This window comes from Tachyglossus aculeatus, chromosome 1, assembly GCF_015852505.1.
Source record: "Tachyglossus aculeatus isolate mTacAcu1 chromosome 1, mTacAcu1.pri, whole genome shotgun sequence".
In the NCBI taxonomy this organism is placed as follows: Eukaryota; Metazoa; Chordata; class Mammalia; order Monotremata; family Tachyglossidae; genus Tachyglossus; species Tachyglossus aculeatus.
Window position 1 is genome coordinate 105,579,703 of NC_052066.1, and position 18,151 is coordinate 105,597,853.

At 49.2% G+C, this 18,151-nt stretch overlaps 1 protein-coding gene across 3 annotated transcripts in view; it reads left to right on the forward strand.

The window, feature by feature from the left end:
- RIN2 (Ras and Rab interactor 2) overlaps positions 1 to 18,151 on the forward strand; it is a 251,078-nt gene that overhangs the window by 194,112 nt on the left and 38,815 nt on the right. For all 3 annotated transcript variants that reach the window (XM_038743246.1, XM_038743247.1, XM_038743248.1), the window contains 2 exons: positions 3,372 to 3,463; positions 10,666 to 11,823. In XM_038743246.1, the coding sequence (XP_038599174.1) occupies positions 3,372 to 3,463; positions 10,666 to 11,823 (1,250 nt within the window). The remainder of the gene's footprint in view (positions 1 to 3,371; positions 3,464 to 10,665; positions 11,824 to 18,151) is intronic.

Sequence of the window (18,151 nt, forward strand, 5' to 3'; positions counted from 1 at the left end):
ACATTTTACAAACAGATAATTGCTCTCCCTGACTTCAAAGCCTTATTGAAGGCACGTCTCCTCCAGGAAGCCTTCCCTGACTGAGCCTTTCTCTTCTCTTCTCCCACTCCCTTCCGTGCCGCTCATACTTGCTTCTTCATTCATCCTCTCTCCCTTTTCCACGCCAGATATGTATATGGCTGTAATTTATTTATCGATGTATTTACATTAATGTCTGTCTCCCCCTCTAGACTGTGAGCTTGTTGTGGGCAGGGAATGTGTTTGATGTTATATTGTACTCTCCCAATTCAATTCAGTTCAATTCAATCATATTTATTGAGCGCTTACTGTGTGCAGGGCACTGTACTACTCATTAATTCATTCATGCAATTGTATTTATTGAGCGCTTACTGTGTGCAGTGCACTGTACTAAGCGCTTGGGAAGCAGCATGGCTCAGTGGAAGGAGCATGGGCTTGGGAGTCGGAGGTCATGGGTTCAAATCCCGACTCCACCAACTGTCAGCTCTGTGACTTTGGGCAAGTCACTTAACTTCTCTGTGCCTCAGTTACCTCATCTGTAAAATAGGGATTAAAACCGTGAGCCCCCTGTGGGATGACCTGGTCACCTTGTAACCTCCCCAGTGCTTAGAACAGTGCTTTGCACATAGTAAGCGCTTAACAAATACCATTGTTATTATTAATCCCCGCTCCGCCATTTATCGGCTGTGTATCTTTGGTCAAATCACTTCACTTCTCTGTGCCTCAGTTACCTCATCTGTAAAATGGGGATTAAGATTGTGAGCCCCACGTGGGCTAACCTGATCACCTTGTATCCCCCCAGCGCTTAGAACAGTGCTTTGCACATTGTAAGCGCTTAACAAACACCATTGTTATTATTATATAAATTGTTCCATTTCCTTTCTCCCTACGCAGTTGCAAAAACATCGTTTTGGGGTGTTGTCGATTTCAGTGTTTATTAAGGACCCATAAATCAACAGCCTATGTGAGTTTTAAGAGGCGCGTCAAAGGCCTGTCCCCACCTTCCAGAGTTATCAATCTGAATAGATGTACACATGGAGACTAATTAAAAGCGATTAACTGGGCCAGTCACTGTTGGGTAGGGACTGTCTCTATATGTTGCCAGTTTGTACTTCCCAAGCGCTTAGTACAGTGCTCTGCACACAGTAAGCGCTCAATAAATGCGATTGATGATGATGATGTAAGGAGTGTATAGTTTTCTCTCTTCAGAATGTAAAGAGCGCTTGCCGCCGAGCCAAACACTCCCTTCACTGTTTGGCTAAAATCACCACAACTAACTCGAATTTCCGTGAAATTGAAATATAGTTGAAATGGGTTAGCGTCCTCCAGATAATTAATCAGTCAAGAGTGTGGCAGAGAAACAGAGGGAGTGTGAGAGAGATGTTAGCAGTTAAAAATCCAGGTACTATAAGCTCATGGTAGAAAGGGAATGTCTCTGCTAACTCTGTTGTATTTTACTCTCTCAAGTGCTTAGTACAGTGTTCTGCACATCAATCAATCAGATATATTTATTGAGTGCTTTCTATGTATATGTATATATGTTTGTACATATTTATTACTCCATTTTGCTTGTACATATCTATTCTATTTATTTTCTTTTGTTAGTATGTTTGGTTTTGTTCTCTGTCTCCCCCTTTTAGACTGTGAGCCCACTGTTGGGTAGGGACTGTCTCTATATGTTGCCAACTTGTACTTCCCAAGCGCTTAGTACAGTGCTCTGCACACAGTAAGCACTCAATCAATACGATTGATTGATTGATTCTATGTGCAAAGCACTGTACTAAGGGCTTGGGCGAGTACAGTACAAGAGAATTAGCAGACACACCCCCTGCCCATAATGAGCTTACAGTCTAGATGGGGAGACAGACATCGTTCATTCATTCAGTGGTATTTATTGAGTGCTTACTGTGTGCAGAGCACTGTACTAAGCGCTTGGGAAGTCCAAGTTGGCAACATATAGAGACGGTCCCTACCCAACAACGGGCTCACAGTGTAGAAGGGGGAGACAGACAACAAAACAAAACATATTAACAAAAATAAAATAAATAGAATAGTAAATATGCGTGACTCACTTGGGAGTCAGAGGTCATGGGTTTGAATCCCAATCCGCCACTTGTCAGCTGTGTGACTTTGGGCAAGCCTCTTAACTTCTCTGTGCCTCAGTTCCCTCATCTGTAAAATGGGGATTAAGACTGTGAGCCCCCCATGGCACAACCTGATTACCTTGTATCCCCCCCAGCGCTTAGAACAGAAACGTGGCTAGAGAAGCAGCGTGGCTCAGTGGAAAGAACCCGGGCTTTGGAGTCGGGGGTAGTGGGTTCAAATCCCGACTCCGCCAATGGTCAGCTGTGTGACTTTGGGCAAGTCACTTCACTTCTCTGGGCCTCAGTTACCTCATCTGGAAAATGGGGATTAAGACTGTGAACCCCCAGTGGGACAGCCTGATCACCTTGTAACCTCCCCAGCACTTAGAACAGTGCTTGGCACAAAGTAAGCGCTTAATAAATGCCGCCACCATCGTCATCATCATCATCATCAGTATGAATTAATGTGAAGAGAAGCAGCGTGGCGTAGTGGATAGAGCCAGAAGGGCCTGGGTTCTAATTTCAGCTCCGCCACTTGTCTGCTATGTGACCTTGGGCAAGTCACTTCCCTTCTCTGGGCCTCAGTTATCTCATCTGTAAAATGGGGGTTAAGACTGTGAGCCCCACGTGGGACATGGACTGTGTCCAGCCTGATTCCTTCGTATGTACCCCAGCGCTTAGAACAGTTCTGACACATAGTAAGTGCTTAACAAATACCATTAAAAAAAATGAATGGTAAGCACTCAATAAATGCCATTGATGGTGATAATAATAATAATGGCATTTATTAAGCACTTACTATGTGCAAAGCACTGTTCTAAGCGCTGGAAGCACTGTTCTCAGTGCCTTGATGATGATGATGATGATGATGATTCATTCATTCATTCAATCGTATTTATTGAGCGCTAACTGTGTGCAGAGCACTGTACTAAGCGCCTGAGAGGTACAAGTTGGCAACATATAGAGACGGTCCCTACCCAACAGCGGGCTCACAGTTTGGAAATGATGAGAGTCCATCCCCAACGATGCGGATGGATACCCAGAAGGACAGTCGTCATACCTGGCACATAGTAAGCACGTAGTAAGCACCTAATAGCACAGTTATATAATTCCTCCGAGCATCCTCCTTCTCCTCTTACTGCTGATTCTGCTGCTGCCGAGCCTTCGTCCGTATGTACGCATGCATCTGACCTAGATAAGGTCTCTGCCTGGCCGGGTGGGAATCCACATCCATAAACTGATGAGTCTTTTTTCCCCTCGTCTAATAAGGGACGTTCTGCCTTTCACCTTGAAGTTGCCTCATGCTGTTTTAGCAGCCAAGACCGAAGGAGAGCTGGAAGACCTGGCCCAGTTGGGACTGAGTGAGTATTCCTCCTTTTTGGGGGCCTAAGGAAAAATTTTACACCCCAGCTAGGAACGGGCGAGATTCGTGGTGCGGCCAGTTCTGAGCTTTACTTTGCTGGAAGGTGCGTCAGTCACCAGTTCCGCTTCGACCCAAACCGGGGCCTTGTTCGGACACGTCGCGCTCTGCGGTTCTCCTCAGGGAAGAAGTGTTGGAAGAAGCGTAATAATAATAATAGTAATAATAAATAGTATTCGTTAAGCACTTACTATGTGCCAGGCACTATTCTAAGCACCGAGGTAGATTCATTCATTCATTCAATCATATTTGTTGAGCGCTTACTGTGTGCAGAGCACCGTACTAATCAATTAATCAATCAATCGTATTTATTGAGCGCTTACTGTGTGCAGAGCACTGTACTAAGCGCTTGGGAAGTACAAGTTGGCAACATATAGAGACAGTCCCTACCCAACAGTGGGCTCACGGTCTAAAAGGGGGAGACAGAGAACAAAACCAAACCTACTAACAAAATAAAATAAATAGAATAGATATGGACAAATAAAATAAATAAATAAATAAATAGAGTATTAAATATGTACAAACATATATACATATATACAGGTGCTGTGGGGAAGGGAAGGAGGTAAGATGAGGGATGGAGAGGGGGACGAGGGGGAGAGGAAAGCTAAGCGCTAAGCGCTTGGGAAGTCCAAGTTGGCAACATATAGAGACGGTCCCTACCCAACAATCAATCAATCAATCAATCGTATTTATTGAGCGCTTACTGTGTGCAGAGCACTGGACTAAGCGCTTGGGAAGTCCAAGTTGGCAACATATAGAGACGGTCCCTACCCAACAGTGGGTTCACGGTCTAGAAGATATATATAGATAAAAAGTAATCAAGTTGGACGCAGTCCCTTTCCCACATGGGGTTCACAGCCTCAATCCCCATTTGAAAGATGAGGTAACCGAGACCTAGAGAAGTGAAGTGACTTGCCCAAGGTCACACAGCAGACAAGTGGCGGAGCCGGGATTAGTGTATATATGTTTGTACATATTTATCACTCTATTTATTTATTTATTTATTTTACTTGTACATATCTATTCTATTTATTTTATTTTGTTAGTATGTTTGGTTTTGTTCTCTGTCTCCCCCTTTTAGACTGTGAGCCCACTGTTGGGTAGGGACTATCTCTATATGTTGCCAACCTGGACTTCCCAAGCGCTTAGTACAGTGCTCTGCACACAGTAAGCGCTCAATAAATACGATTGATTGATTGATTGATTGACCTTCTGATTTCCAGGATCGTGCTCTACCCACCGCGCCATGCTGCTTCTCTGCGGAGGCTGTCTCTAGAGGCCTCTGTAGAGTGGAAACCCAGCGTGGCTTCCCTAAAGCTTGAAATCCAGCCAGCAGTCAGTTATTCAGAGGCCATTGTGTGGATTATTCGGGTCTCTGGCCTGTTTTCTGTTTCCTGTGGGTCTCTGGGAGTGAATCAATCAATCAATCAATCGTATTTATTGAGCGCTTACTGTGTGCAGAGCACAGTTCCCCTGGTAATGCTCAGGCTCTGGCGCCCCGGTCAATCAATCAGCCGAATTTATTGAGTGCTTACTGTGTGCAGAGCACTGTACTAAGATGCCGTCCAACAGAATCGGTAGATCCCATCCCTGCCCTCAGGGAGCTTACGGTCTACAGGGGCGACTGCATGAACAATTCACAGAACGGACTGGCTGCATCTCCGAGACCCTCTTCCCCTCCTTTGGGCTCCTCAAGGTAGCCCAGCCGGGATCAGAGAGGTCCGGAGTCTTTTTCTTCAGGAGACTAACATCAGGTGCTCACTAATGTGATAATAATTCATTCAGTCGTATTTATTGAGCGCTTACTGTGTGCAGAGCACTGTACTCAGCGCTTGGGAAGTACAAGTTGGCAACATAAATAATGGCATTTATTAAGCACTTACTAGGTGCAAAGCACTGTTCTAAGCGCTGGGGAGGTTACAAAGTGATCAGGTTGTCCCACGGGGGGCTCACAGTCTTAATCCCCAATTTACAGATGAGGGAACTGAGGCCCAGAGAAGTTAAGTGACTTGCCCAAAGTCACACAGCTGACAGTTGGCGGAGCCGGGATTTGAACCCCTGACCTCTGACTCCAAAGCCCGCGTTCTTTCCACTGAGCCACGCTGATGATGGTATTTGTTAAGAGCTTCCTATGTGCCAGGCACTCTTCTAAGCGCTGGGGTAGATACGGGGTAAACACGTTGTCCCGCATGGGGGCTCACAGTCTTAATCCCCATTTCACAGGCGAGGTAGCTGAGGCACAGAGAAGTGAAGTAGCTTGCCCAAGGTCGCACAGCAGACAAGTGACGGAGCCGGGATTAGAACCCACGGCCTCTGACTCCCAAGCCCGGGCTCTTTCCACTAAGTCACGCTGCTTCATCGGAGTTGTTTTGGAGATGGGTAGGATGATGGAGGAAGCAGGGTGAAACTTGGGTCTGGATATATAAGCGTTCTGCACACAGTAAGCGCTCAATAAATACGATTGAATGAATGAATATATCCAGCTTGAAAAAGTATTCAATGGAAGCATCCCCTTCTATTCATTCAATTGTATTTATTGAGTGCTTACATTGTGCAGAGCACGGTACTAAGCGCTTGGGAAGTACAAGTTGGCAACATATAGAGACGGTCCGGTCCCTACCCAACAGCGGGCTCACAGTCTAGAAGGGGAAGACAGACAACAAAACAAAACATATAAACCAAATAAAATAAATAGAATAGATATGTACAAGTAAAATAAATAATAAATAGAGTAATAAATATGTACAAACATATATACATATATAATAATAATGATGATGGCATTTGTTAAGCGCTCACGATGTGCAAAGCACTGTTCTAAGCGCTGGGGAGGATACAAGGTGATCAGGTTGTCCCACTTGGGGCTCTCAGTCTTAATACCCTTCTGGACTCTAAGGTCATCGTGGGCAAGGAACGTGTGGACCAACTCTCTTATTATTGCACACAGTAGGCGCTCAGAAAATGCAACTGATTGATTGATCGAATGATAGAGCTACCCAGTTCGTTGAAACTCCTCAGCTAATCACTTCTTCTATCTCGTCTCTAGCCTCAGTTACCTCATCTGTAAAATGGGGATGAAGACTGTGAGCCCCCTGTGGGACAACCTGATCACCTTGTAGCCTCCCCAGCGCTTAGAACAGTGCTTTGCACATAGTAAGCGCTTAACAACTGCCATTATTATTATTATTATTATTATTATTATCTAGTACAATAATAATGATGATGATGATAATTGTGGAATTCGTTAAGCACTTACTATGCGCCAAGCACTGTACCAAGCGCTGGGGTCGATCAAAGATAATCAGCTCCCACCTGGAGCTCACGGCCTAAGTAGGGAAGAGAACAGGTTTTTAGTCCCCATTTTGCAGATGAGGAAACTGAGGCACAGAGAAAAGTGAAGTGAGTTGCTCAAGGCCACACGGCAGGCTAGTGGCAGCGCTTGGATTCGAAACCAGGTCCTCTGACACCCAGGCCCGTGCTCTTTCCACTAGGCCACACTGCCTTCTAGACTGTGAGCCCGCCTCCTAGACTGTGAACCCACTGTCGGGTAGGGACCGTCTCTATACATTGCTGACTTGGACTTCCCAAGTGCGTAGTACAGTGCTCTGCACACAGTAAGCACTCAATAAATACGAATGAATGAATGAATGAATGCCTCTCAATAATAACAATGATGGTATTTGTTAAGCGCTTACTATGTGCCAAGCATGCTGCACGCAGAAGGAGCTTAATCAGTACTGCCGTTACAGATTAAAACGAGACCCAAGCCTGCCCTCTGGGTTCTTACCGAGTGATGGACTGTGAGCCCCATTGTTGTGTAGGGACCGTCTCTATGTTTCCAATATGTACTTCCCAAGCGCATAGTACAGTGCTCTGCACACAGTAAGCACTCAATAAATACGATTGAATGAATGAATGAATGAATGCCTCTCCATAATAATAATGATGGTATTTGTTAAGCACTTACTATGTGCCAAGCACCCTGCACGCAGAAGGGGCTTAATTACTCTATTTATTTATTTTACTTGTACATATCTATTCTATTTATTTTATTTTGTTAATATGTTTGGTTTTGTTCTCTGTCTCCCCCTTCTAGACTGTGAGCCCACTGTTGGTAGGGACCGTCTCTATATGTTGCCAATTTGTATTTCCCAAGCGCTTAGTACAGTGCTGTGCACACAGTAAGCGCTCAATAAATATGATTGATTGATTGATTGATTAATCCGTGCTGCCGATACAGGTTAAAACGAGACCCAAGCCTGCCCTCTGGGATCTTACCAAGTGATAGACTGTGAGCCCCGTTGTTGGATAGGGACTGTCTCTATATTCATTCAATCATATTTATTGAGCGCTTACTGTGTGCAGAGCACTGTACTAAGTGCTTGGGAAGTACAAGTTGGCAACATATAGAGACAGTCCCTACCCAACAGTGGGCTCACAGTCTAGAAGATATGTTGCCGACTTGTACTTCCCAAGCGCTTAGTACAGTGCTCTGCACACAGCAAGGGCTCAATCAATACGATTGAATGAATGAATGAATGAATGAATGATAGCCAACTGCCCAGAGACACACAGGAAAGGACTACCAAGTGCCAGTCAAGGCTAGAAGCAGCTCTCTCGCCAATCAATCAATCAATCGTATTTATTGGGCGCTTACTGTGTGCAGAGCACTGTACTAAGCCAGTGTTTGCCACGGCGAGCGTTTGCCGACGAAGCCGGGGCTCTGCGGAGGGATCGCCACCCGGGAGCAAAGCAAGATGGCTGGGCCCTGGGGAGACTTTGCTCGGTGTCCCCTAGATTCCGTTGGTGTATTTTGTGTGCTTAATAATAGTAAGAAGAACAATAATGATAGCATTTATTAAGCGCTTACTATGTGCAAAGCACTGTTCTAAGCACTGGGGAGGTTACAAGATGATCAGGTTGTCCCACGGGGGGGCTCACAGTCTTCATCCCCATTTGACAGATGAGGGAACTGAGGCACAGAGAAGTTAAGTGAGTTGCCCAAAGTCACACAGCTAACAGCATATTGTACTCTCCCAAGTGCCTGGGACAGGGCCATGCACGTAAGGAAGAGTATTAAGAGTATTAAGAGTAGTAAGAGTAAGCACTTAATAAATTCCACTGATTGATTCTGGCAGACTTATAATAATAATAATGATGGCATTAATTAAGTGCTTACTATGTGCAAAGCACTGTTCTAAGCGCTGGGGAGGTTACTAGGTGATCAGGTTGTCCCACGGGTGGCTCACAGTCAATCCCCATTTTACAGATGAGGGAACTGAGGCCCAGAGAAGTGAAGTGACTTGCCCAAAGTCACACAGCTGACAATTGGCGGAGCTAGGATTTGAACCCATAACCTCTGACTCCCAAGCCCGGGCTCTTTCCACTGAGCCACGCTGCTTCTCAAGCTAACCGGGTTGGACACGGTCCCTGTCCCACATGGGCTCACAGTCATAAGCCCCATTTTACAGATGAGGTAACTGAGGCCCAGAGAAGTTGAGTGACTTGCCCAAAGTCACACAGCTGACAATGGGCAGAGCTGGGATTTGAACCCATGACCTCTGACTCCCAAGCCCGGGTGCTTTCCACCGAGCCACGCTGCTTCTCTAAGCCCAGTTCCCCCTACCCACCTGCTACCCGCTCCTCCCTCAGCAAGCCCGGCTCAGGGAAGGTGAGCGCTCTTCGCGGACTCACCCTTGGCCCGAACCAGCCATGGAGGAATCGATTTATGGTTCGTCATCATCAATCATCATCAGTCGTATTTATTGAGTGCTTACTGTGTGCAGAGCACTGTACTAAGTGCTTGGGAAGTCCAAGTTGGCAACATATAGAGATGGTCCCTACCCAACAGTGGGCTCACAGTCTAAAAGGGGAAGACAGAGAACAAAACCAAACATACTAGCAAACTAAAATAAATAGAATAGATATGTACAAGTAAAATAAATAATAAATAGAGTAATAAATAAGTACAAACATATATACATATATACAGGTGCTGTGGGGAAGGGAAGGAGGTAAGATGGGGGGGGGATGGAGAGGGGGACGAGGGGGAACGTTCGTCCAAGGCTCAGCCTGCTCGCTTCCGAGCTTATCTGGGAATGGAAGCGAGTCACGGATCGGTAGCGTCCAGTCGAGGCCAAGGAGCCTCCCTAATAATAATAATAATGATGTCATTTATTAATAATAATAATAATTTTGGTATTTGTTAAGCGCTTACAACATGCAAAGCACTGTTCTAAGCGCTGGGGAGGATACAAGGTGAGCAGGTTGTCCCATGTGGGGCTCACAATCATAATCTCCATTTTACAGATGAAGTAACTGAGGCACAGAGAAGTGAAGTGACTTGCCCAAAGTCACGCAGCTGACAAGTGGCGGAGGCGGGATTTGAACCCATGACCTCTGACTCCAAAGCCCGGGCTCTTTCCACATTAAGCGCTTACTATGTGCAAAGCACTGTTCTAAGTGCTGGGGAGTTGACAGCGTGATCAGGTTGTCCCACGGGGGGCTCACAGTCCTAATCCCCATTTTACAGATGAGGGAACTGAGGCCCAGAGAAGTGAAGTGACTTGCCCAGAGTCACACAGTGGCGGAGCTGGGATTGGAACCTCTGACTCCGCAGCCCGAGCTCTTTCCACTGAGCCACACAGTGGGGCCGCGCGTTATACGAGCCCCGTTGAGAAACCGTAATCAAAAACAAGCCCCCTGCTTGCCCACACAAACACACACACCCCCGCCCCAATCAATCAATCAATCAGTCGTATTTATTGAGCGCTTCCTGTGTGCAGAGCACTGTACTAAGCGCTTGGGAAGTCCAAGTTGGCAACATATAGAGACAGTCCCTACCCAAACAGTGGGCTCACAGTCTAAAAGGGGGAGACAGAGAACAAAACCAAACATACTAACAAAATAGAATAAATAGAATAGATAGGTACGAGTAAAATAGAGTAATAAATATGTACAAACATATATACAGGTGCTGTGGGGAAGGGAAGGAGGTAAGATGGGGGGGACGGAGAGGGGGAACCCCGGGCCTGCTCCGAAATGCCCCTCGTAATCCCGCCAGCGGGAAAGGAATGGGTGAAAGAGCCACCGACGCTCACCATGTTTACATTTTTTCTGTTCGCCAATAATGACTTTCAGATTTTTGGAACTCTCCTGCCGACAACAAGCCACCCAGCCCGCCACCGCCTCCGCCGCCGCCGCCGCCGTCCCAACAGCCTCTCCCCTCGGACGGAGCCGGTGGGGTTTCCCGCCAGCTCTGCCTCCTGAACGGCGTCCGCGTGCTGCGGACGAGGACGCCCTCGGAGCTGGAGTGCAGCCAGAGCAACGGCGCCCTGTGCTTCATTAACCCCCTCTTCTTGAAAGTGCACAGCCAGGACGTCCGGACCGGCCTGAAAAGGCAGAGCGCCCGGGCTCCCGGAGCGAGTGGCCGCGAGGGGCCCCGCTCCCCGCCGCCCAGGCCTCCGCCTCCGTCTATTAATAGCCTCCACCCGGGCCCCCCCGCGGGCAGCGTGCCCGAGACCGGCAACCGGGGCCGACGTGGGGATGTAGGCGGGCCGGGGAAGAAACCAACCCCCGTCCCCCCTCCCCGCCTGAAGAAGCAGTCGTCGACGTCGTCGGAGGCGGACGGCTGCCCTTCCAAGGCCCCGGCGGGGACTCGGCCCGGGCCTCGCCCGGGCCCGACGCCGGGGACTCCCGGCCCGCCGGACGAGGAGCCGGCGGACGGCGGGAAGGCCCCAGTCCCCAGCTCGGAGGTGCTGCTGATCCTCGAGGAGCCACCGCCGCCGTCGCCGCAGCCCAGGGACGCGAGCCGGCAGCGTCTCAGCGACATGAGCATTTCCACCTCCTCGTCCGACTCGCTGGAGCTGGAGCGGAGCATGCCGCTGTCCGGCTGCGAGGGGGACACGGCCAGCAGCCTGGAGGACGACGAGGGCGAGAGCGACCAGGAGGGCATGGCCCCGCCGCTCAAGTCCAAGAAGAAGCGGACCGGCTCCTTCGTGCTGCCCAAGATCGTCAAGTCCCAGCTGCGCAAGGTCAGCGGCGTGTTCAGCTCCTTCATGACCCCCGAGAAGCGGATGATCAAGAGGATCGCCGAGCTGTCCCGGGATAAGCGGACTTACTTCGGCTGCCTGGTGCAGGACTACGTCAGCTTCCTCCAGGAGAACAAGGAATGCCACGTTTCCAGCACCGACCTGCTGCAGACCGTCCGGCAGTTCATGACCCAGGTGAAGAACTACCTGGCCCAGAGCTCGGAGCTGGATCCCCCCATCGAGTCGCTGATTCCGGAGGACCAGATAGGTGAGTCCCTTCCCCCCGGGCCCTCCGAGCCGTCGTCTCTGCTCCCCAAACCGTTCCCAGCGAAAACGCCGTTTCAATCAATCAGTCAATCGATCAATCGTATCCCGGGCCCTCCGAGCCGTCGTCTCTGCTCCCCAAACCGTTCCGAGTGAAAACGCCGTTTCAATCAATCAATCAATCAGTCAATCAATCGTATTTATCGAGCGCTTACTGTGTGCAGAGCCCTGTACTAAGCGCTTGGGAAGTACAAGTTGGCAACATATAGAGACAGTCCCTACCCAACAGTAGGCCTGCCGCCCGGGACCCCCGCTGTGGTTTCTGGTGGTTTCTGTTTTTAAAGGCTGGCAGTTTCAATCGTATTTAGCGAGCGCTTACTGTGTGCAGAGCACTGTACTAAGCGCTCGGGAAGTACAAGTTGGCAACATCTAGAGACAGTCCCTACCCAACAGTAGGCCTGCCGCCCGGGACCCCCGCTGTGGTTTCTGGTGGTTGTTTCTGCTTTTAAAGGCTGGCAGTTTAAGCGGGGGATCCATCGGTTTGTAGGCTTTGGGGGGACGCTGGAAATAATAATAATAATGATAATGACGGTGTTCGTTAAGCGCTTACTACGTGCCAGGCGCTGTTCTAAGCGCCGGAGAGCGATCCGACGAGCCACACGTCCCCGCGGGCGGGCACGAGGCCCCCCCAGCGTTTGTCGGGGTCGGCCGAGAGGGTGGATTTGAAACCGAGCAGGCAGGGCCGTGCGAGCGCTCGCTCGGGAGACGAAGAGTGTGGGTTCGCGGGACAGATCTGCGCCGCGTCTCTCCGGGGCTGCGGCGTCTCGAGGTCGCCAGCCAGGGGTACGGTCCCCCTCCGGGAGAAATTCCTTCCTTGAAAGCTCATGTTCGGGGCTGCATTGAATTAATCTCTTGGCTCAGGGACGAGAAGGTGACTCGCAGAGTTGGCACCGGGTTCCTGTGTTTTTCTGTGGCGGCGCAGTGCTGTGTTTCATTCATTCAGTCGTATTTATTGAGGCTTACTGTGTGCAGAGCACTGCACTAAGCGCTTGGGAAGTACAGATCAGAGGAAAAGTGGGGAAACTGCTGGTGGCGGCCGAGTGTGATCGCTCTCCGGTCCCCCCCGCCCCCTCGGCCATTGCAGTTGAAACGCTTTTTAATTCCCCTCTGAGGGAGTCTGTTTCCAACCAGCAGAAAAGTGTGCGTGTGGTGTGTTTGTGTTTGTCTGTGTGTGTTTAAATATGCACATGAGGCCAGCACATTTGGGAAGGACGGAGTTGTGGAGGTTCATTTTACAAAACCTCAATTGTGTTTAGATTCTGCTTTGCCCTCATTTTCATGTTAAAAAAGAACATTCAATCCTATTTATTGAGGGAACTGAGGCACAGAGAAGTTCATTCATTCATTCAATCGTATTTATTGAGCGCTGACTGTGTGCAGAGCACTGTACTGAGCGCTTGGGAAGTCCAAGTCGGCAACATAGAGGGACGGTCCCGACCCAACAGCGGGCTCGCAGTCTAGAAGGGGGAGACGGACGACAAAACAAAACATGCGGACAGGTGTCAAGTGGTCAGAACAAATAGAATTCAAGTTAAATGCACATCATTAACAAAATAAATAGAATAGTAAATATGGACAAGGAAAATAAATAGAGGAATAAATCCGGACGAACATATAAACGGGTGCTGTGGGGAGGGGAAGGAGGTAGGGCGAGAGGGAATAGGGGGCTCAGTCTGACCTAATGACATGTCCTAATGGAAAGAGCCCGGGCTTGGGAGTCAGAGGTTGTGGGTTCTAATCTTGGCTCCGCCACTTGTCTGTTGTGTGAGGATGAGCAAGTCACTCCACTTCTCTGTGCCTCAGTTACCTCATCCGTAAAATGGGGATTAAGGGCTGTGAGCCCCGCCTGGGATATGGACTGTATCCAACCTGATTAACTTGTATCTACCCCACTGCATTGTGGATTCTAATCTTGGCTCCGCCACTTGTCTGCTGTGTGGGGATGAGCAAGTCACTCCACTTCTCTGTGCCTCAGTTACCTCATCCGTAAAATGGGGGTTAAGGGCTGTGAGCCCCGCCTGGGATATGGTCTGTATCCAACCTGATTAACTTGTATCTACCCCAGCGCGTCATGGATTCTAATTTTGGCTCTGCCACTTGTCTACTGTGTGAGGATGAGCAAGGCACTTCACTTCTCTGTGCCTCAGTTACCTCATCCATAAAATGGGGATTAAGGGCTGTGAGCCCCGCCTGGGATATGGTCTGTATCCAACCTGACTAACTTGTATCTACCCCAGCGCGTCATGGATTCTAATCTTGGCTCTGCCACTTGTCTGCTGTGTGAGGATGAGCAAGTCACTCCACTTCTCTGTGCCTCAGTTACCTCATCCGTAAAATGGGGATTAAGGGCTGTGAGCCCCACATGGGATATAGACTGTGTCCAACCTGATTAACTTGTATCTACCCCAGTGCGTCGTGGATTCTAACCTTGGCTCTGCCACTTGTCTGCTGTGTGAGGATGAGCAAGTTACTCCACTTCTCTGTGCCTCAGTTACCTCATCCGTAAAATGGGGATTAAGGGCTGTGAGCCCCGTGTGGGATATGGACTGTGTCCAACTTGATTAGCTTGTATCTACCCCAGTGCACCGTGGATTCTAATCTTAGCTCCACCACTTGTCTGCTGTGTGAGGATGAGCAAGTCACTCCACTTCTATGTGCCTCAGTTACCTCATCCGTAAAATGGGGATTAAGGGCTGTGAGCCCCACCTGGGATATGGACTGTATCCAACCTGATTAACTTGTATCTGCCCCAGCGCGTCGTGGATTCTAATCTTGGCCTAATGACATGGCCTAATGGAAAGAGCCCGGGCTTGGGAGTCAGCGGTCATGGGTTCTAATCTTGGCTCCGCCACTTGTCTGCTGTGTGAGGATGAGCAAGTCACTCCACTTCTCTGTGCCTCAGTTACCTCATCCGTAAAATGGGGATTGAGGGCTGTGAGCCCCGCCTGGGATATGGACTGTGTCCAACCTGATTAACTTGCATCTACCCCAGCGCTTAGCCCACAGTGCCTGGCACGTACTAAACGCTTAACAAATAGCATTAGAAAAAAGGAGCGTTTGGGTTTCTTTTCCGCGTGGTTTGGCGGGGCTTGGATTTCGATTTATCATCATCAATCGTATTTATTGAGCGCTTACTATGTGCAGAGCACTGTACTAAGCGCTTGGGAAGGACAAATTGGCGACATATAGAGACAGTCCCTACCCAACAGTGGGCTCACAGTCCGAGAAACGGTAGCGTCGTCAACGCGGTGGCCTCGTTAACTCGGTCTGCGGGGCCTCGGCCCCGGGGGCCAAACCGGGTTCTCCTTCTCCCACCCCCGGAGTCTCGGCCCCGGCCCGCTGGAGAACCGGGTCGCGCAAGGCAAGCGGGAGGCGGTTTCAGGCAACGGGAAACTGGTCCCGAGGCAGGCGGTTTCTCGCCAGGCCGAAGCCAAGCAGCCGGAGACGAGGGTGAGGATCGGGTGTTGCTGACCTAAGCAGAGAGTTATGCGGCGGGCCGAATCAGCCATCCTACACAGAAAACCGTACAAAGGAACAAAAGGCCCGGCCTGATCTTTGGCTAATCTTCCGGAGCGAGCACCAGCCCGAGTTCCTCGTTCCAGAAAGCCGGTCTAGCGATTCCTTTCGGAGTGAAAGGGTTCCCCCCCGATAGGTGTGACTTGAAAACGTGCCCGGGGACCGGGCCCGGCTGTGCCGTTTCTTTACGAAGCCACGCTCTGCGGAAACTGCGCGTGTGAGCGGGGAAGTGCCATCGGGTGCCACGAAGCGGTGGCGTGGAAGCAGCGTGGCTCAGTGGGAAGAGCCCGGGCTTTGGAGTTAGGGGTCGTGGGTTCAGATCCCGGCTCTGCCACTTGTCAGCTGGGTGACTTTGGGCAAGTCACTTCACTGTGAGCCCGTTGTTGGGTAGGAACTGTCTCTATATGTTGCCGACTTGTACTTCCCAAGCGCTCTGCACACAGTAAGCGCTCAATAAATACGATTGAATGAATGAACTTCACTTCTCTGTGCCTCAGTTCCCTCATCTGGAAAATGGGGGTTAAGACTATGAGCCCCCCGTGGGACAGCCTGATCACCTTGTAACCTCCCCAGCGCTTAGAACAGTGCTTTGCACATAGTAAGCGCTTAATAAGTGCCATTATTATGATGATGATGATGATGATGATTATTATTATTATTATTATTATTATTATTATTATTATTATGAACATCATAAGGGCTGAGGCTGGGTCTTCTCCGGCCATGGGAAGGGCTCTGTTTAGTGAGAGACAGAGCGGGCTAAGGTGGGGGATTAGGGGTGGCGGAAGAGAGAGCGAGAGGAAGAAAGAGAGAGAGAGTTAGTTTTCCTTATCAATAATCTATTTTAAGGCCTATCTTCCCATGTGGACTGTAAGGATGACTTGACACCTGTCCACATGTTTTGTTTTGTTGTCTGTCTCCCCCTTCTAGACTGTGAGCTTGTTGTTGGGTAGGGACCGTCTCTACTTGTACTTCCCAAGCGCTTAGTACAGTGTTCTGCACACAGTAAGCGCTCAATAAATACGATTTAATGAATGAATGAATGAATGTAAGCTCCTTGTACACAGGAGCCTCGGCCGACTCTGTAGTATTGCAATAATAATAATAATAATGATGGCATTTGTTAAGCGCTTACTATGTGCAGAGCACTGTTCTAAGCGCTGGGGGAGAATACAAGGTGATCAAGTTGTCCCACGTGGGGCTCACAGTCTTAATCCCCATTTTACGGATGAGGGAACTGAGGCTTAGAGGCTCTCCCTCATGCTTGCTTCAGTGGTCTGCACACAGCAAGTGCTCAACAAATACCATTGATGATTGACCGATTGAGACGGCAGTCGGGCCAGGACGCAGCTACATCCGGGCTTCTCGTTGCCACGATGAGGGACTAGGGGATGCCCATCGCCCCCACCAGAACTCAGCTTGGGACCAGCATGGCTCAGTGGAAAGAGCCTGGGCTTTGGAGTCAGAGGTCGTGGGTTCAAATCCTGGCTCCACCACTTGTCAGCTGTGTGACTTTGGGCAAGTCACTTCACTTCTCTGTGCCTCAGTTCCTTCATCTGTAAAATGGGGATGAAGACCGTGAGCCCCACGTGGGACAACCTGATCACCTTGTATCTTCCCCAGAACAGTGCTTTGCACATAGTAAGTGCTTAACAAATGCCATTATTATTATTATGTATATATGTTTGTACATATTTATTACTCTATTTATTTATTTATTTTACTTGTACATATTTATTCTATTTATTTTATTTGGTTTATATGTTTTGTTTTGTTGTCTGTCTCCCCCTTCTAGACTGTGAGCCCACTGTTGGGTAGGGACCATCTCTATATGTTGCCAACTTGGACTTCCCAAGTTAATAATGGCATTTATTAAGCGCTTACTATGTGCAAAGCACTGTTCTAAGCACTGGGGAGGTTACAAGGTGATCAGGCTGTCCCACGGGGGGCTCACACTCTTCATCCCCATTTTTCAGATGAGGTCACTGAGGCCCAGAGAAGTGAAGTGACTTGCCCAAAGTCACACAGCTGACAGTTGGCGGAGCCGGGATTTGAACCCATGACCTCTGACTCCAAAGCCCGGGCTCTTTCCACTGAGCCACGCTGCTTCTCTCCACTGAGACCCACTGAGATATTGAGACCCAGACTGAGCCCCCTCCTTCCTCTCCCACTCTTCCCCCTCCCCATCCCCCCCATCTTACCTCCTTCCCTTTCCCACGGCACCCGTATATATGTATATATGTTTGCACGTATTTATTACTCTATTTATTTTACTTGTACATATTTATTCTATTCATTTTATTTGGTTTATATGTTTTGTTTTGTTGTCTGTCTCCCCCCTCTAGACTGTGAGCCCGCTGTTGGGTAGGGACCGTCTCTACATGTTGCCAACTTGGGCTTCCCAAGCGCTTAGTCCAGTGCTCTGCACACAGTAAGTGCTCAATAAATACGATTGAATGAATGAATGAATGAATGAATACAAGGTAATCAGGTTGGACACAGTCCCTGTCCCACAAAGGGTTCACGGTCTCAATCCCCATTTTACAGGTGAGGGAACTGAGGCCCGGAGAAGTGAAGTGACTTGCCCAAGGTCACACAGAAGACAAGTGGCAGAGCCGGGATTAGCTCTTAGAGCACCTCTGACCTCCTGACTCCCGGGCGCGTGCGCTCTATCCACTCCGCCATGCTGCACCTTGGCCATGGAGACCTGGAGCGGTGCAGGCAGACGTGGTGATGGAGACAGACCTGTCAACGAA